Below are 19,324 nucleotides of genomic sequence, written 5' to 3'. Positions count from 1 at the left end.
GCTCTGGAGCCCAAGGTAGTTGGAGGCGGGATTTGAAGAATGAATACCTATTTGCTCTTAAATCAAGAAGAATCTCTGTCGGGGCACAAGCGGAACCCGAGCCAGGGGCTGGCTTCACTTTTTAGAGGCGCACATAGGCTCAGAGAAGGCAAGTGCCCTGGTCGAGTCCCACAGCCGGGGGAGCAGCAGGTTGGGTGGGATGTCAGGCTGACGGCTTCTCAACTCAGATGCCCAGACCGCTTGCTTCCTGCCTGTATGTGCTTTTTAAGAGTCAGGTTAGCCAGTATTTCCGTCCAGCCGCACCCTCCATGCCTTCCAATTTGCTCCCTGTTAATTAATGGGGACTGAGAAGCTCATTCCAATTGTGTTTTGTATTAAACCGAAGGCACCCGAGCCTGCCACTGCCCCACTGGTGATTCTGTGCCCGGGCCTGGCTCGCTACAGCTACTTCACCAACTGGCAGTCTTTTTCACTTTTATCTTGATTTGAGACTTTTTTTTTTTACTGGATTTCTGACACTGCCGGCCTCTAAAATGTGTGGAATTATTTTATAGACGTGTGTTTTTTATTCATTTAAAATCCACAAGGCTGAGCTGTCTACCTACAAAACTGTAATTAGATGCTCTAGGAGGAAAAAAAAAAAAAAAAAGAAAAAGCTTCTATCTACTTCAAGCAAAATTAAGAGCTCTGGGCACCAATTCAGCATGAAGCGAGGCAGCCAGAAGCTGTGTAAGAGAATATTTATGGATGAGGTGAGCCTGAATAAGCTCATCTGCCAGGTGTTAAAAAACATGCAAATTAAGCTAATTAGGCTTATAGACCATGTCTCAACACTGTGTCCATGCCACCCACTAAAACACCTTGGAACACTTGACATTTGTTTAGAGCTTAGTTTTTCAAAAGACCAGTTTCAGCCCTGACACATTCTCAGTGTGTACAGAATAAATATCTGCACTTCAGTCGTCCCCCCCCCCCCCCCCCCACTGCCTGGTATATATGATGCCAGAAATCCTTGTTGAATGACTAACTCCTCCCAATGTGCATGGTGCTTTGCAATGATCACTAAGTGCTTTCATAAAAATATTTATCTCTTCTAACACTGTATCCAACCCTGTGTGGGAAGATCCCTACTCGACAGAGCAGGGGCCAGGGCCAGATTCAGAGATAAGGTGGCTGTGCCCAAGTGCTGGAACAGGAAATGGTGATAACAAGTCTTGGGCATCCTGTCACTAGGTGGTGGCCTCCTGTAGGACAAAAGGGACCACCGTTGATGGCACAGGCCCCATACAAAAATGATGGCAAGCACGGAGTTCACTCCAATTTTTTAGATTAAGAAATGGTGTGTGGGGGGGAGAGTTCTTAAAAGTTCAATGACTCGAGCAGGGTCACAGGTTCAAAGTGGTTGAGTCGAGACCCTGGGAGTCAAGATTCAGCAGAACAGATGCTGGCTGTACCCACCCAGTACAAGCTTAGCCCGTTATTCAGTACTTACCTTCAAAACATCAGGGCACAAAGATATACCTCTTTTTCAGACAGACTTTCTTTCTCTTTTTTTTTTCCACAACAAAATAGGAAAGACGATTAAACAGACTCAAGTCTGTTTACTACTACTAGAGTCCAGCCCTGACCTGGCTGCTGGCCACTATTCAGATCTAACTAAATTACTCTTCTGCTTTGCAGCCTGGAAGGGGTGCCTCCCAGCTGCCCGCTGCAAGCATCTAAATCTCCCGTCTCGACACCTGAAGGCCTTCCCCACTAGCCTGCAATTCAATCTCTCCTCACCTTTCTTCACATCCATCCAGGCCGGCAACATGGGAAACTCACTGTTTTTGTAAATACTTGAGGCCTTGCCTTGCCTCTGAGCCTTTGCCCACGTTGTGCCCCCTGCCTGCAATGCCTTAGACATCTTTCATCCGATCTAGTTTTCATCTGCATGACCTCCACGAACCTATCCTAATCCTCGAGTCTGCTTTTTCTGCATTCCACACCATGGCTAGACATCTCTCCATCACAGAATTTATCAAACTGAATTCTAATGCATTAACATGCCCATCCTCCACGCTCCACCCGTAGAGCGCATGGTGGAATAAAGGCTTATCAATCTTTGTATTAATCTTGCTTAGCCCGGTCCCCTGTGGACAGAGAGCTAGCTCAGTAGACGTGAAAGGGCTGGCTGATGGTTTTCGAACAAGGTTTTCAGAGTTAACTCCGCTTCAACACGAAATTCAAAACAGTGAAGAAGACGGGACTCAAACATGGCAGGGAAATAACATACACTTTTACTCTCAAAATAAATACTAATCAATTTTATTTTATAAATACAGATGCTGAGTTTTCTTCCAATTACCAACAGATCAGTTTCACATGCCATTTATTATTGGTGGTGGTTTAAAAAATTATTTAAATAACCGGTTAGGTCAGGATAAACGGGCACCATTAAAACTGCTAAAAAAATATAGCTGGATACAATCTTCCAAAACTAATATTCCGAGGGGGAAAAAATCTCTGGAATTTCTAAAGTGGGTAAGGGGAAGTGGAGAGAGAGAACACAATCAAATATTCACTTGATAACATTTGCCGGTTGTTAAAAGTGTCTCAGCTTCATGAAAACAGAAAGGGCTCCTAAGCAGTTCTGATGTGGATAGCAGGGAATTTTATTTCAGGTTATATCCTCAAAGCAGATTTTAGTTAGTTTTTTTTTTTTTTTTAGTGATTTACAAGACTAATTAAAAAGATTAGTAGGAGATAATAACTCGTCCCCTATTTTGGCCTTGGCCATTTTAAACGGAGGCAAAACTAATTCTGCAGCTTTGGAAAATGGTGAGCAGAGTTCCTCCCGGAGACGCGTAATACTGTGGGTTCTACCCGAGGCAGGGCAGAAACCGGAGGCACCAAACTCGGGGAAAATCTGAAACCCAAACTAAAGGAACCCAAGCCTCAGTGGCGCGGTGAGGCACGACGTCACGGAACACGGCGTGGACCGGGCCAAAGCCTAGGTAACCGGTTCCCAGCTACCAATCACATTCAGTTGCAGGGCTCCCCCAGAATCAGGGAGTCCCCAAACAGGAGACCGACAGAGCCCCAGGCTCTATCTGGTTGTGTGGAACCTGAGACGAACACTGTAACTGTGGGTGCCCTGCAGGTGGTCCCTCTGCTGGGGGGTGCCCGCCCAGACCCAGGCCGGAGGGCCTGCATCTCCATGTACCCTGTCTTAAGTCTGGCATGAAGTTTAAAGTCCACTCCTATATGCGGACTTTAAGCCACATATGATGCACCTTCCACCACTCGATACTAACAGTCCTTCCAAACCCGTTTTCTTTTGCAGGGGCAAAGTGGGGTAGATGTTACTTCATTGGAGGACCCCACACAGCCCAGTCTGGTGGATAGCCGAGACCACCACTATCTTCCCCTCATTGAGTCTAACACGAGTGACAGTACACTTCGAAGAAGCTGTGACTCTACAGATGGCTTCTGCTTGAGGTTTGGAGTAGTTCCACCTCTTTCTGTGGAATAAGATGGATTTCTTCAGATCAAGTTAAAGCTCTTAATTGCTTGCAGGTTGGGTCTGTCTGTCAAGCATGGATTCTGTGAGTTCTCTTTATGTGGAAAATAACAACATGAACTATTCTGCTTGACAGTGTGGCTGTCAGTGAGAACTCGAGCCCAGGAGTGCTTGGACAATATATGAAAATGATCACGAGACCTGAGTTCAGCCGTTACGTAGGACAAACGCAGCTACCAGAGAGTACGTGTGTGAAAGTGTTTGTGCTGCTATGCAAGCCATGTCGACTCGAGTCAACGACATGACTCGATACAGCCACAGTTTCTGTTCAGGCTCGCCCTGTCACGATGTAACATGGAGATGCAGGTTCAAGATGAATTTCAAAAACTGGAAAAAACAAATCAGGTCAAGTGAAGTAAATTCAGTTTTTATTCTTCTATACAATACATGGATATATGCATAAATTTCTCCTTAAAGAGCTTGCAACCCTGAGGCAATGTCCTTGGGTATATAAAGTATAGAACAATAGCAAATGAGATCTGAGCTCCAGGAATGAAATCGGACTTCAAGAACATAATTTACTATGAATGAGCCGGCACATATACCAATAGTATCTATGCCTCATCTAAGCCTTTTCATCCAACTATCCTGATTGCCTCGAGCTCTGTACATCAGTCTGACTCTCCAGATGATACATCATATCCAGCACCTTCCTTTCCAACTGAAATTTAATAAATTAGCATGGAATTTACATACAGGTATTTCTGTCTGGTAAGTGCATTGGCAGAGAGCATGCCTGGTTTTTGACTGCAGCATCCGCCCACATAAGAAATCTGGGCCCTGGAGGGACTGGATGCCATCTCACTGTTGTAACCACGGGGGTCCTGGAGTGTCCCCTGGGATCTACCAGAAATGAGGTTTTCCCTTTAATGGTTACATCAAAGGTATGGCTGAGCTGAGGAGATAGAAGGTCCTGGCCACTGTGTTCAAGAACCAGTGAATCCGATGTCATCAGTGTTCAGGGTGCACAACCCATCCACTATGAAGGTTGGGGAGCAGATGGGGTGACAAGGGACAGAGGCAGGGAGGCCAGGTGTAAGGAGACCATTGTGCTTCTTATTCATCAAACTCATGGATGGTCAAAGATCCTTTCAGTAAATGGAGAAAATCTTTTTTGGAATATTTGGTCTTTCCAAGCTTTTATAAACGATAGTGAGGGCAAATGCTTATGAGAAACTAAAGGTGAGTTTATTATATTATTTATATATTATCATCTCCCCTCTGAGCATAACACAGAAACGTAAATTCAAAAGCAGACAAATACCTATAAGGTGACTCGAGCTAGAGAATGACTTTTGTCTTAAAACAATCATGAGGCCTGAAAAGCACATCTTGCAAGCAAAACCTAACTTTGTCTGGCCCACTGATACACAATGATCCTGAGTCCCTCCTTGATTTACAAAGTCTGTTTTTCTGAGGAATATCCTCCACTAATATTCATTTTGTGTCATAATTATTATAAGGGGTAACCAGTGCAGTTTTATCCTCCTTTTAGGCAGCGCCTCTGTCCTGCTCCCACTGGCTGGCTGCTCACGTCACTTATCAGAACTCCTGCGTGGCCGGCGGAAGCTGGACACGTTTTCGTTCAGTGCATAGATCCTTCGGGAGAATTCTTCAAATTCTCCCAGAACTTGCTCGTCACACTCCACTGCCACGGCACTATCCACCGGGATGCAGTTAAAGGCTTCTAGATGGTCGCCCGAGGTGAAGCCTGTGGCCTCCATCCCGATGATCTCTTCTGCCTGTTCCACCGTACAGCAGAGCTCGGGCTCCGAGACCGGGTGGAACTCACCCGGAAGCCGGATGCTGGAGGAGCCCGCCTGCTCGCTGGGAAGCACAGTGCCGTTTACGGTGGCTGGATGCCCAGAGAGGGCTTCTTCTTGTTCTTGGCTAGTGTTCACACTCACATGACCTCCATTTAATCTGTCACCCAAATCGACTCCTTTCTTCTTGTTTTCTTTGGAGAAGTCCAAGGAGGTATCCAAGGAGGAGGACAGAGATGTTGTCTTTCGCTCAGATTCTCCTATGGAAGGGCCAGTGGGGACAGGCTGGGCCAGCACGGAGTTGTAACTGGGGGGAGGGGTTTTGTACTGGAGTCTCTCGTTCTCTGAGCTGGCCCGTTTCCGGTGTCCTTTGTCTGGGGACGGGATCCCCCCAGAGAAGCCTACATCTGCGCCTCCAAATATGGAGCTTTGTCTCTTTGGAACAGGGATTGCACTGGAGGTGTGATGTCTGTCACTAGAAGACAAACAAAAATGACAAGTTACTTTCAACTCTCGAACTCAGCCTAATAAGCCTTCTGGATTCAGAGACAGGAAACAACATATTTAGGTTTGAGATAATAAAAATTGATACTAATCAACCTTAGTTATTCACTGTAGTGTCCAAACGCAAGAAAAATCATGAAGCATTCTGGATTCAAGTTCAAGAGCTTCCTTCATGAAGGATACAAGACACACTAAAATATATCCAGAAGACAGTGTCCAGGGTGGGATGCGGGATAGAAACCATGTTGTGGGGGGAAGAGTTGAAATAACTGGAGGGGTGAGATCTGAAAGAAAAGTATAATCAACCCCATGGGTCTGAAGAGCTATCAATATTCTTATTTTTTGTTTTAAATATTCAACTCTTAGGGCACCTGGGTGGCTCAGTCAGTTGGGCAGCCGACTCTTGGTTTCGGCTCAGGTCATGGTCTTGGGGTCCTGGGATTGAGCCCCAAATCAGCTGTGCTCAGCGGGAAGTCTGCTTCAGGATTCGCTCTCTCTCTCTCCTTCTGCCCCTCCCCCTGCTCATGCTTTCTCTCTCTGGAATAAAGAAATCTTAAAAAAATATTCAACTCTTATTTTATCTTCATAAAGCAGACACCCTTATCTGGCAGAGAAGTTAAATGACTTGTCCCCAATAGCCTCAGTAAGGCAGTGGCAGGCTAAACTAAAGCCCATGACTCACGACTTACTGATCAACAGCTTTTCTGACATCCAAATGCATTAGACACCTGGCAGAGTGGGGGCCAAGGAGACAGCTATATTTGTATCTGTACCTATATCGATCTAATATAGATTATTTACCTAATAATGCCTCTATTTTTTTTCTTTAATGAAATGTTAACTTGGAAAATGGCTTCTTTTAAGGCTAGTCACATACATGGTTTACAATACTTGGTCTTCAGTGACTTTTCTTGAACTTGAGCTCCTTCTCGGGAAGACACTTTAGGGCCAGCTATACAAAGCATTTTAATTTCTAAAGTAATTTCTTATATATCGTTTCACTTGATTCTCACAAAAACCCTGTCAAGAAAGCAGGGTATACGCTATTAGTCTTAAGTCTGAAATAAATAAATAATCACAAGTTAATGGAAATCAAGTATCCAGACCCTGGAAATGATGGTCATGTTATATGCTGTGCTAGTTAAGCCACCCCTGGAGTACTGATCACATTTCTAGGTATTACACTTGGATGAAGCCAGTTAGCTCAATACTACCGTTATGAACAGACTGGGTCCAGATATAGAAGGCAAGATTCATTTGACTTGTATTCTTCAGATGAGGACACACACAGAGAAGTGGCTTGCAAAACAGCAGCTATTAGATAGGAAAAGAGGCTAGACTTGAAACTATACCTACCCAACAAAGAGCTATTACTTGTTCCAGGCCTTGGGGAGGGGAAACAGATGCAAGATAGAGCAGACCCTGCCTCTGAGGAGCTTCCAATCTTGCAGGAGAAAAATCATCCATAATTACTGAAATAATATATTTTCAAATTACAGTTGTGATAAGTGCCCTGAAAAAGAAGAAAGGATCTAGTGTTCCTTCCTTCACCTCTGTCCATGGCCACAAGCCCTCATGCCAGCTCCCTGATCCCTCTTCTCTCAGATTTTTCCTGATGCTAGATGATGCCTGTGGTCTCAGACACCACACCTAAGCAAGGGTTATTCTTCTTGCAAAAAGGCAACCACAAGGCTTCTAATCCATGGGCCCATCGGACTCTGTTGCTTGGCTATAAGTGTTGGTGCCAGGAGAGATTTCATAATTAGGGGTGGTCACTGGTACGCATATAAAACAAGACAAGTAGGCCAGCAAATTACTGTTTTTAGTTCTCAAGAAAAACAAAACAAAACAGAGAAAAATCTACCGGCCTTAATCTAGGTTTTCAATTAATATGTTGTCAAAACTCACAGTAATTGGGTAAGCCACACATTTTTGCCAACCTTGTTGTTTTTCCTCTACTACTTGCTGACAGCATCCCTCTCTAAATGATTTTGCAGGGGGTCTAGGTAATCAAACCAAAACAGAGCATCAGCACCACCCACAGACTGTCTATTCTGGGCAGAGAGGCCAAGCTTTTAGATGCCACCTCAGCCTAGGAGGGTGGGAAACATCAAGTGAACTGGCCTGGAATGCTGAAGGTGCTATCACTGGGGTACAACCAGAGGCCAGGTACTTGACCATCATGGCTATGAAAGGTGAACAACCTAAGACCCCTCACTGCCACTGCCACCCACCTCCTGCCACCTGGCCGCACCCTGCAAGCACCCAGTTCTGCTTCCCTGCTGGGCTGCAGGTGGGCTGATAAAAAGGCAGGACATGAGAAACAGGCCTGGGCACAACAAGCTGTGCTTACGGACACAAGGGGAACAGGGGTTTTGTAGCCCTCTTGGATTCTGAGACTCCCTGAAAGATCTCCATGGCTCTGTACAAAGGAAAGTAATAAAGTGTGACATCCCTCCCCTCAATTATAATGGGAAGGGAGCTATGATTTTATTGCACATCAATAAAGTGGGACCCTCGCATCTATCTTGTGGAAAAGGTAGGCATCTGGGTGGGTTATGTGGTTTGTTAAAGGCTGCAGAAACCACATCTAAACTAGATTCAGTCTGACTCCAGAGCCCACACTGTCTGTTGCATCCCAAGTGGGAAACACATTCAAATTCAACTAACATTTGCCAACTGCTAATGAAATCCCAACCTTGAGCTAGATGCCATTACACAGGCTTTCTCATTTAACCCACCTAACCTATATCTAAGCTCTGGGGTGTTACTCCTCTTTTAATGGATGGATTCTAAAGCTTTGCAAGGTAGAGATTTTGGCATTTTCTGACATCCTGATTTTGTAATATTCTCAAAGTTCCTTTAGATTTTTATGAGAACCTAGGTAATGACAGTATCGGATACAGTTTGGAAAGCCCAAGTAACAGTAAAATGTTCCCCCTGAAGAATGGTAAAGAAATGAGTTATTACCGATAGCCAAGAAAGTCTAGGTGTCTAGACGTTGCCCTTCAATCATCACATGTAGTCTTTACTCCCATTTTTAGCCATGTGTAACAAGACCTTAAAAAATTTTTATTAAAGTCTTTCTTATAATCTTAAAGAGAGTAAGCTGAAGAAAAGGGGATTTTCTTGATAATGCTGGGCTATCGATATGAACATGTATTACTGAACTGTGACATGGGGAAGAGATGACAGGACACTTAGTGGTGCTGAGTCTGGATCTCAGGGCTCTCCCGCCTGCACCCACACTTCCCTGGTTCCTCTCTCACTGCCAGGCTGGTGGTATGCCTGCGCTGAAGTGCTTGCCTGTAGACCCTTGTCTTTTGTTAATGTCTGCTTCTGATTCACTGTGCCTCCTACAGTGGATGGCTTGAGAACCATGTGCAAAGTAAGAGTACCTAGGCTTGAGTGAGGGGCCAGCTATACCCAGGGCATAACATGCTCGACTTTATGAGTTTTGTAACTAGTTTTGGCTGCTCGGAGTTAATTTTTTTATTACTTCCAGGATCTTAGCGGTGTTCCAGATTTTTCAGATAGCTGAGTTCTAAACAGCTGAAGTGTTGAATGATTACATTAAAATATATACAAACACACATGCATTTTTAATTATTGTAATAATTTAAACTCCCCAGAAAACTCAAAAAATATAAACTACATAAAAAATAAAAATCACTCACAAGCCTATTACCTATCAAATAATCACAATTAATCCTGAGAATTCTGTTTTTAGACTTTGATTTTATATATGTGTGTTTAATTAAAAAGGAGAAAAAAACCTAAAGTTATGTTCGTGGCACATATACACAATTCTGTATCCTGCCGTTGGATTTTATTAAAACCTTTTGGTAAACAATTCTAAATGGCTGCTCCACTGAATGGAATATTCACTTATTTTGTATTCCCAAAACTTTATTATTAAAAAACAAACTGCTGTGAGCAGTACAGAACACAGTGAATAGATTTTTAACAAAATAATTTGTATTTTCACATTTAATAGAAAGTCTCCAGAAGGAACCTTCGTTACACATTTTAGTACAAGCTAAATTCTTATAATAAGCAAAGGGGTATTTTACCTCTACTATTGCCTAAAATACTGTAAGGTAGCAATTAAAGGGGCAAATGATAGATCAAAAACCGGAAGGTTTCAAGATTTCTTTTTGTCTGATTACAGTCTGGCTTCATGACTATTTCATCTAAATGGAAGAAAAGGTCAAAGTGCAGATATTTACTAATTACACGACCAATTTTTAAAGGCTGTTGACAATTTACTTATCAAATGAAACTAGTACATTATTTAAAAGTTGTGATGAATAACTTATTGGGAATTTTTACTCTTAGAAACCACCAGAGTAACCTTGGATATTTTGCGGAGTGGTGGATGCTGCAGGAAACATGTAGCTTTACTTTATCTTCCACTTTAGCCAGGGGTCCCTGTGCATCCTGCGGCATTAGATCTGGGGGTCCAGAGTTGGAGGTTTGGTAGCCCGAGTCCCTGAGTTCACCACACACATTCTCATTAGCCGTTTGCCTTGAGTGGATGTCTTTTTCCAGCTTGGCTTAGGCCCAGACTGGAAACCTGGAAACATGACATCTGGGGTTTAATGCTGCAATTAAAAGGAATTTATTAAAAAACAACAACCCAATGATATTGTAATTGCCAATTTACCAGGCCATGGTTTAGGAGACATAGGATAGGTTGTTGAATAACTGAACCACATCGGGACTGTTAGATTACTTCATAATCAACCTTTTGCTACAAGTACAAAGACTATCCTAGAGTCACAAACAAGAGCCCGATGAGGGAGAAGCCAAATAGTTTGGAGTTTAGAGGTCAAGGAGAACAGTCTGGTTTAAATTTGGCTTCTTTGGATCAAGTCTTCTCTGATATCTCTACATTAAGGTGGTTAATTTCTTTCTCATTCTGTGAGTCCTTATTTATTACAGTTACCTTTTGTTATGTCTTCAGTTAGATCTGGAGAGAGTGGTGGTGATGACAAAGGATGCTCAAACCTGGATCTTGCTCCAAGCTCAGTAACGAGGACTGCCTATTTGGAGTTATAACTTAAGGTCACAATCACTACCTGCTCATTATAGGACTATGTGATTGTAGGCAGCCCCTCATCTTCTCTGTGCTTTAGTTTTCTCCTTCATAAAATACATCACTGGACTATGGTGAGGACTAAATAAAATAACGCACTTGAAATCCTTAGCAAAATGCCTGGCGTATATGCTAATGGCAGTGGTAGCTGTTAATCGTGGTTGCTGTCACTATTACCAGCTATCATGGGCTTTCAATTCTAAAAGAATCACCCTCATTTTACAGAGGGAGTAAGTAAGTAACTGAGGCTCAAAGGTGTTAAAGTCTGGGATCGTGGAACACAGGTAATCGGGGTAGAGGAAAGACCAGAAGCTAGTTCTCCTTCCTGCTATTCAGATGCTGTTCAGAATGGAGACAAACAGAACTCTCCCCATCTCTACTTCTGCACAGCAGGGAACTAGCTGCAAGAAGGGGATAAAGAACTGCGGCAAGCCTAAAAGAGTTCTGGAGGAAAAGCACTAAATCAATCAAAAGCAAAACATCCCCCCAGTTTCTTCCTTGAAGACATGGGGTGGGGAAGGCTTTGAATGAAGTAGAAATGCTCGACTGCCTCTACTGACATGATCTACCAAATGCTCAGGGACTATAAGAACTTCCCAGGATCCTTGGAGGTACATTCCAGTTGTCCCCAAGCCCCTTATGTATCATTTTTCTGCAGGAATCTAGCTTCAGGGAGAAAGAATTTTTGTAAGAGGGGGAATTTCTGTTGTCCCAACCTAAATGCAGAGGACCCTGCCCAGGCTTTTATGACCATTATATGTATGAGACTAACCTGGGAGACAGCAGAACCCAGTTCATCCCCCTCCCACACTGTTCTTGCCTCTGTCCCTTTCCCCTCCCCCTCTTCTTTCTCTTAGTTTTACTGCCTAAAGCAATAGCCTCCTTTAAACAGAAGAAGGACTGGGAGAGAGAAGAAAAGGTAAGAAAGCACTGATCCAACATGTGTTTCCATTTCCGTGTCTCCCTACATAATACTGCAGACCTGGGCAGGGAGCTCTGCCAGTGAGAAGCGGGGAAGCTGCTGAAGCGCTGCACAGCTCTGAACCAGTGATTCCTCCTCTGCAAAATGTGACTGTCCACCTAACGGTGGTTCCAGCAGGATTAAAATTCTTAGTAGGATGAGTAGGTACTCCACAGATGGTTATTAATGATAAAGCAACAGCAGCTAATACTAACGAAGTGTGGTCAAGTAAGTACTCTGTTGATAGCTTTATACGTGGTCTCATTTCATCCTCACATCTCTCTGAAGTATTACAAACATCATCCTCCTTTTACAGATGAAGAAACTGAGGCACAGAGGTTAGGTCACTTGCCCGAGGTCAAAAGCAACTCCTGGTGATTGAACAAATGCAATCTGACTAAATAAATGTTAGTTTTGTTCTCTATCCCAGGCCCCAGGGCTTGCCACCAAAACACCGACATCAGATCATACTTCTATTTGAGGGAGGCATGAGACACAGAAGAATAATTTTTAGGCTAAGTGGCTTAGAGTCTTTTCTCTCTTTTTCTCTTCTTGCCTATATTATCAACTTTGGGTAGCATTTTTGACTTTGTAGGAACTGTTATTCTGTTATAAGAATGCTGAGGGATTCCAAGCATCAATTATGAAAACAGGAATTCATTTTGCCACAAAATGATATAAATATGGAGACTCAGGGGAAAGTGAAGTAAAGGAAAAATGTGAAGATTTACCACATCGAGAGAGTTCTTGAAGGCAGGGTGAATGTTTAGCCATTTGAAATGATTTTGTTCCCTATTTTCTTTCAGATTCACTTGTACTTGCTTTATCTGTCTACGACCAGGTCTCACTCTGTAAGGTACTGGGAAAGAGTACAATTCACAGTCTCAAATATGTGTCTTTCCCTCCTACAAAATGTTTCCTCTGAGGAACATTACTAGATCACAGCTGGTCAAAATGCTAAATCTTGATTGTCTGGATCCTAGCCAAAGTCTACAGCTACAACTTGGTGGAATAAGAATACTTAAAAAGAAAAAAAAAACCCACTTTTAAACAACATTCGATCTTCTTTCTCCCCCTGCAGCAAGCTATGACCTCACGGCAGTGAGGCCTCTCCATGGAGGTGTTTAAGTTGGTTTACGGCCATTAGAAATGTTTGAAGCTCTAGGTACTACTCTGCGCCAATAGCATGTCAACTGTGCTAAAAAGCAATAATAGCTTCTCACCTTCTTAAAGATTACTGCTTAAATAATGCAGAGCAACGACAGGGCTGCACAGAGTGCCAAAAGCAGGTTGCCAAGGCGAAGCTGAGGTAGAATTACGTCTTTTGGCAGCTACGAAATTATGACATAAAGTTAGTTTAAAAAAAAAAAAAACCTCCATAAATTAGACTACTATCCTTTTTCAAAATCAAGCAAAAGCTGGGATTTATCTTTCTTCTCACTCTCTCAGATCAAGTAGAAGCACAGAGACTCCTTTTGGGAAAGCCAAATTTAACAGCTAGATCTTATCTCTCAGGAGGTGGCTGGGGGTTAACAGTTTTAAGCATGCAATCTCCTGACCATAGGCAAGCCATCTAAAGACCTCTCGCCATTACCAGATAAGTGAAAGTGCTTAATCTTTGCTCTGGATGTTAACAAAAACAAGAAACAAAATAAAAATAGAAACAATCTTGGGCCAAAAGCATAGGCTGAAACCTGTGCCAATGGTCACCTTTCCCCTGGGCTCAGCTTGGAAGGTTTCCTGCCAAAGTCTGACTTAATAAAAACAGAAAGTTTAAAAAGGTATAACTGAACAAGGAACCCTTTACATTTTATTTAAACCAAGGACTGATGGAAAGATGAATTTGTGAAAGAGAAAGTTCCATACGCAAAGGGTAAAACAGGCAAGCTGAAGAAATCCATTTCCCCAGGCTATGCAAGAGCCTGGCTGTCAGGCCTCCATGGCCCTGGACAGCAGGGCCTAGCTTGAGAAAGACCAGTGAACAGAAGGTAAGGGAGTGCCCAAAGTCAGGAGGTCCATCTGGTGATGAGCTCTGGGTTAGTCTCAAGGCTGAGCTCCCTGGGATCAGGGAATAGGGAAACAGAGAGGAATCCCAGGAGGAGCCAAGTCAACCACTTCACCCATCAGCTTCCATTGGAAGAAATCATCATACAAATTGATGTATTAAAACCACAGGCAACAAACATTATGAAGACCATAAAATAGTCCGTAGAAACAGAAAGAGATGCCAGAGATGATACCAGGGGACCCCTTGGAGTGTCTGGACAACACTTGATACATAGGAGTAATAAAGTGTTTATGCTGAGAATTAGAGGGGGAAAAAAAAAGTAGCTCTACCTTTGCCAGAGACACCAGAGAACAGTAATCTCACAGAGCCTAGCTTCAAGGAGACTTCAACAGGTAGACTAAAAACCTTGGTCAGAGAATGCTTTCTGAATTTCAAAAGTAGACTTGCAGAGAGAGCTAAAGGAAGTTTTAGGCTACAGAAGCCAAAGACAGACTCTGTGAAATGAAGTCTTTGAAAGATACTGCTAAAGCTGAACTACCGCCACATTTCTAATAAGCTCTGACATGAGCTGAACCATGGGGCTTTAGTTGTTTGTTATTTTAAAAGAAAAACGAATAGCTCTGCCACCATTTCCCAAGATGCTGGAGGCCTTCAGAAGAAGTGTCTGAATTATACTTAGCTGCTGTCTAATCATCACGTAGTGACAGACTGGGGGGCCCCAGGGGTAATTTCTGGGGAACCTTCTCTTTAGTAGTCCTTTTAGTCCTACTAAAAAGGTGCAATATGAAACTACATGCATATGGACAAATGATTTGCTTCCTGATTCAAATATATATTGTCTATTCTGCACTAAAAACTGGGGACACAATAATGATAGAAAATAACGCCACCAGGGGACCCCCCCCCCCCCCAGGAGTGTCTGGACAATATCTGAGACATGGGAGTGAGCTCCCATCATGGGGAGAGCAGCACAGTAAAAGATAAAGCTGGAGAGGAAAACAATGTCTAGATCATGCAGAAGCCCACAAACCATGTTTAGAATTTTTTCTCTTTAAACCATTAAAGCGTTTTAGGCTTTAGTGGTGTGTGTGGTGGCAAAGGTGGTGGAAAGAGAGATCTATTAACTGATTGATTGCTCTGTATTTTGGAAAGTGTCCTCTGGCTGAAGCTGGAGAATAGACTGGAGGGGGCCCAGAGTGGGTACTGGGGACCACAGGGTGTGCAGCAGTATACGGGAGAGATGATGGAGGCCTGGACCAGAATGGAAATATATCAATATAGATAAGTAGACCTATTAGGGGAAATCAGCAGGGTTTGCTAAGGTTAGATATGGGGATGAGAGGGAAAGTGAGGAACCAAGGATTATGAAAGGCTTTCTGGCCACCGTGAGAGAATGGATGGAAATTCCATTTGCTGTAAACAGAGCACTGGAAGACCATAAGGCTTATGGTGGTTAGGATGGAGGGCAGGAAGGAAAAAACACAGATACACAGAATGTGTTGTGAAAACATTCAGGAGGCAGTCAGAAGAGATCTGGGCTTGTGCTTCATTTAAATGCGGGTGATAATCAAAATGATGGTTGTAGATAAGATCACCATGGACTGGAGCATAAAACAAGAGAGAAGTGGGCCTAGGATTGAATCTTGAGGTGCTCCAGGTTTTTATGATGATGAGAAGGAAGAGCTTAAAAATGAAATTTTTATGACGATAAGGAGGAAGAGCTTATAAATGAGGTAAGGAGGAGTGGTCAGAGAGGAAAGAAGAAAACTAGGAGAGGGTTATAATGATATAACTGAATCACAAGATGCTAAATTAATCTCTTGTATAAAACATTTTATTCTTAACATACTTATGAGAGGGGCTGTACCAAGTAATAGTGTGTGTGGGGGGCCCTAAAAACTATTTGGCCTGGGTCCCAGTCTTAGCTCCTCTATTTGATGGCTGTGTTGCCCTTAAGCTATTTTAATCTCTCTGTACCTCAGTTTCCTCATCTGTAGGATGAGGGAGGATACTGGGTCCTAATTCACATGGCTGTTGTGAGGACTAAATGAGCCAACTAAGTAATATATTCAAAATGCTTTTGGAAGAGTCCTTGGTTTGCAATAACAGTTCTTCGACATTAGCTATAATGATGTTACTTAATTATATATTGCTCTTTACTAACAGAAGAATTTTTAAAGAAGCATCATATAAAATATCTTTAATGTTAAACTCCAAACTTAAAACACAGGGAATTGTATCTAAATTGATTTTATTTTTTCTATGATTTTATTTAGTTATTCATGAGAGACGCAGAGAGAGGCAGAGACAGGCAGAAAGAGAAGCAGGCTCCCTGAGGGGAGCCCGATGCGGGACTCAATCCCAGGACCCCAGGATCTGCCCCAAGGCAGATGCTCAACCTCTGAGCCACCCCAGGCATCCCTCTAAATTGATTTTAAACTCAAAAGTCATACTGAAGTAGTCAGTGGTCATTTTTAATGCTGCAAACCCTTGTCTGCTTTGATGGACACAGACCATAGCTCTACAGGCATCTTGAAACTTAATACAGTGCTTTAGATCTAGAAGGATGCTTATCTGTTGATATTTGGCACATGCTAAACAGTCCCTCCTTAAAAAAACACTGACTTCTCAGCACAGGATATATAAGTGGCTTTTCTGTAAATTCTTCCCCTCTATTTATTTACATATGCGCATCTTCCAAAACCCAATTCAAGTCCAACCTCCTTCGTTAAGCCTTCTTTAATCATGTCAATTTATTATTTTTATTATTTTTAAGATTTTATTTATTCATGAGAGACAGAGGGAGAGAGAGAGGCAGAGACATAGGCAGAGGGAGAAGCAGGCTCCATGCAGGAAGAGACTCAATCCCCTGACTCCAGGATCACGCCCTGAGCCAAAGGCAGACACTCAACCACTGAGCCACCCAGGCGTCCCTAATCATGTCAATTTAGAGTGATCTCTTTGAATAGCTACAGTACTTATAATTATCCCATCCAACTGATGTTTAGTACAATCATTTGTGTTTCAATACATATTTCACAGTAGACATTACTGACATTCACATTCACTGCCTGGCAGTCTGCTAGGCTTTGGTGGAAATAAAGAAGTATATAAAATAAGGTTTCTATCAGTAAGGAGTTCCCACTGTAGTAGAGAAGATGGAGAGAGTTAACCAACAACCAGAACACCATGGTGCTTTGTGTACAATATACACTTTGTAAATTGTAATGGAGGAGGGAGCCAGTAATCATCTGGAGGACTCATCACAGGAGGCTATATTCAATTGGTGCTGTGAAGGATAACAGGTTGTGTGTCTATATAGTGGGGAAGAATAAGAAATGAAGGAAGGAGAGTTAAAGCAGAATAAAATACAGTATGTGTACAGTCCAACTGTGGAGCCAAGTCTTGTAAACACTGTAAGGGGGGGACCCAGTCTTGTATTTCTTGAAATCTACACCCCCACTTTCCAATCTAATGTAGTAAAGAGTATTAAGCGAATTTGTTTTATGAATAATTGGACTTAATTAGTTGTATTCAAAAGGAATAATTTATGTTTTTTTCTTTTGACAATATGTTGAGAAACATTCTATTAATGTAAAAAAAAGGTAAAATTTTAGAAGAAGACTAATGGGTTACTTATGAAAAACAAAACTGAAGATAATTATAGTAAATCTAAATTATGCAGCCATTAAAATGATGCTAAAAAGTTTCAAATTTATAAAAGGCTTTAAGGTGTAATATACAAAAAAGCAGTATATACAACTGTATGGACTATGCTAACACTGTATCCGCGGGCCAATGGTTACCAAATATCTTCAATGTAGCTAGATGGATTTGAGATGTGCTGTGCTAAAATATATACTGGATTTAGTTAGAAGGTTTAGTATGAAAAAAGGAATGTAAAATATCTTATTAATAATTTAAAAAACACTGATTACACAATGAGTCATAACTGGATTTTATTGGAATTAAATAAAATATTAAAATCAATTTGCCTATTCCTTTTTACCTTTTTATAATATGGCTGCCAGAAAACTGAAATTTACATATGTGGCTCAGACTATATTTCTATTGGACAGTGCTGGTATAGATGACAGGATCTCAGCTATATAAGAGACACACAGAAAACTGATAAACTTAATGGTTTTTGTTCCTGAATTGTGGGGTTATTGTTCCCCCTTCGCCTGTATGGTAAACATCTTCCAAGTTTGATTCACTGAGCACATAATATTTTATCATCAGAAGGAATTAATAGGAATAAACAAGACACATAAAAAACAAAGAGAAAAAGATTCCAATTTGGTTCAAAGACTTGGTTGCTGGAGGTTGAGGAAAGAAGCCCAGGGATACCCAAAAGACTTTCTGTCACTGATGGAGGGTTAGCACACAAAGGATGTTGGCCAGCTGTTCTCCATCCTGCCTGGAGACAGAAAAAAGCGGAAATGGGTGGTAACCGCAGGAGGGGGCCTGTAAGTTAAATATAGGGAAGAATTTCCTGAAGCGAGGGTGTTTAAACTCTGGAATGAGTTATGGAAGAAGCCTGGTCCCCCAAGGTCTTTTAAAATACTACAGATACCCATATGCCTTGTGTGTTCCTGTCTAGAGGCAGTGAGATGACTTGTCAAGGTTCCTTCTAAAATAGCTATCTCAGAGTAAATAACTCCAATAAAACTTTCTTTTTCATTTATTTTTGACCACGCTTCACTTTTCACATTAAGGATGCCAGCCTGAGAGAAGTAATTGGAAAGGCAAGCCCATCTGATGCAGCTACCTTAAGTTGTACACTTGAGACTTCAAAGACATTGTCATTTGATCTATTTAAAATTTAAAAACTAACGTAAGTTAGCATGTTTTTTAAGTCCCTCAGGGTGACCTGCCAGAAACTAGTTTTGAATTCAGCAGAGGTATGATGGAGGGAAGGAAAGATGACACATTTGCTTTTAAAGAGGATTTAAAAAAACAATGCTGGATACTGCCTCATTTTCAAAGGTGAATAGTTTGGCTTAAAAGCTAAGCTATTAGATTGTTCCCCTCAGATTTTTTTTTAAATTTTTTATTTATTTATGATAGTCACACACACTCACAGAGAGAGAGAGGCAGAGACAGAGGCAGAGGGAGAAGCAGGCTCCATGCACCGGGAGCCTGATGTGGGATTCGATCCTGGGTCTCCAGGATCGCGCCCTGGGCCAAAGGCAGGCGCCAAACCGCTGCGCCACCCAGGGATCCCCAGATTGTTCGTTCCCCTCAGATTTTAAAGAAAGTAGACTGGCTAACTTGCTCTTGATTTTCATTATCTTCCATTTACTTAAAAAAAGTACACTCTTAAAATGTGCCTAAGTTCGTTTGTTCGTTCTTTCTTTTTCTTTCCTTCCTTCCTTCTTTCTTTCAAAAGGTGTGCAGCTTGGTCCTCTCGATTTATGAAAAGGAA

The 19,324-nt window shown here is 42.2% G+C and overlaps 1 protein-coding gene across 3 annotated transcripts in view; it reads right to left on the bottom strand.

Moving 5' to 3' along the window:
- Window positions 1-3,908: 3,908 nt before the first annotated feature.
- Window positions 3,909-19,324, bottom strand: part of UVRAG (UV radiation resistance associated) — a 318,383-nt gene continuing 302,967 nt past the window's right edge. For all 3 annotated transcript variants that reach the window (XR_011995135.1, XM_026010452.2, XM_072725950.1), the window contains one exon: window positions 3,909-5,800. Coding sequence is in view for 2 of the 3 variants with exons in the window: in XM_026010452.2 (XP_025866237.2) it covers window positions 5,098-5,800 (703 nt within the window). In the remaining variant the exon portion in view is untranslated. The remainder of the gene's footprint in view (window positions 5,801-19,324) is intronic.

The sequence above is a fragment of the Vulpes vulpes genome, chromosome 11 (genome assembly GCF_048418805.1).
Source record: "Vulpes vulpes isolate BD-2025 chromosome 11, VulVul3, whole genome shotgun sequence".
Taxonomy (NCBI): Eukaryota; Metazoa; Chordata; class Mammalia; order Carnivora; family Canidae; genus Vulpes; species Vulpes vulpes.
The sequence above is the reverse complement of the archived record's forward strand: the minus strand, read 5'-3'. Positions and strand labels throughout refer to the sequence as shown.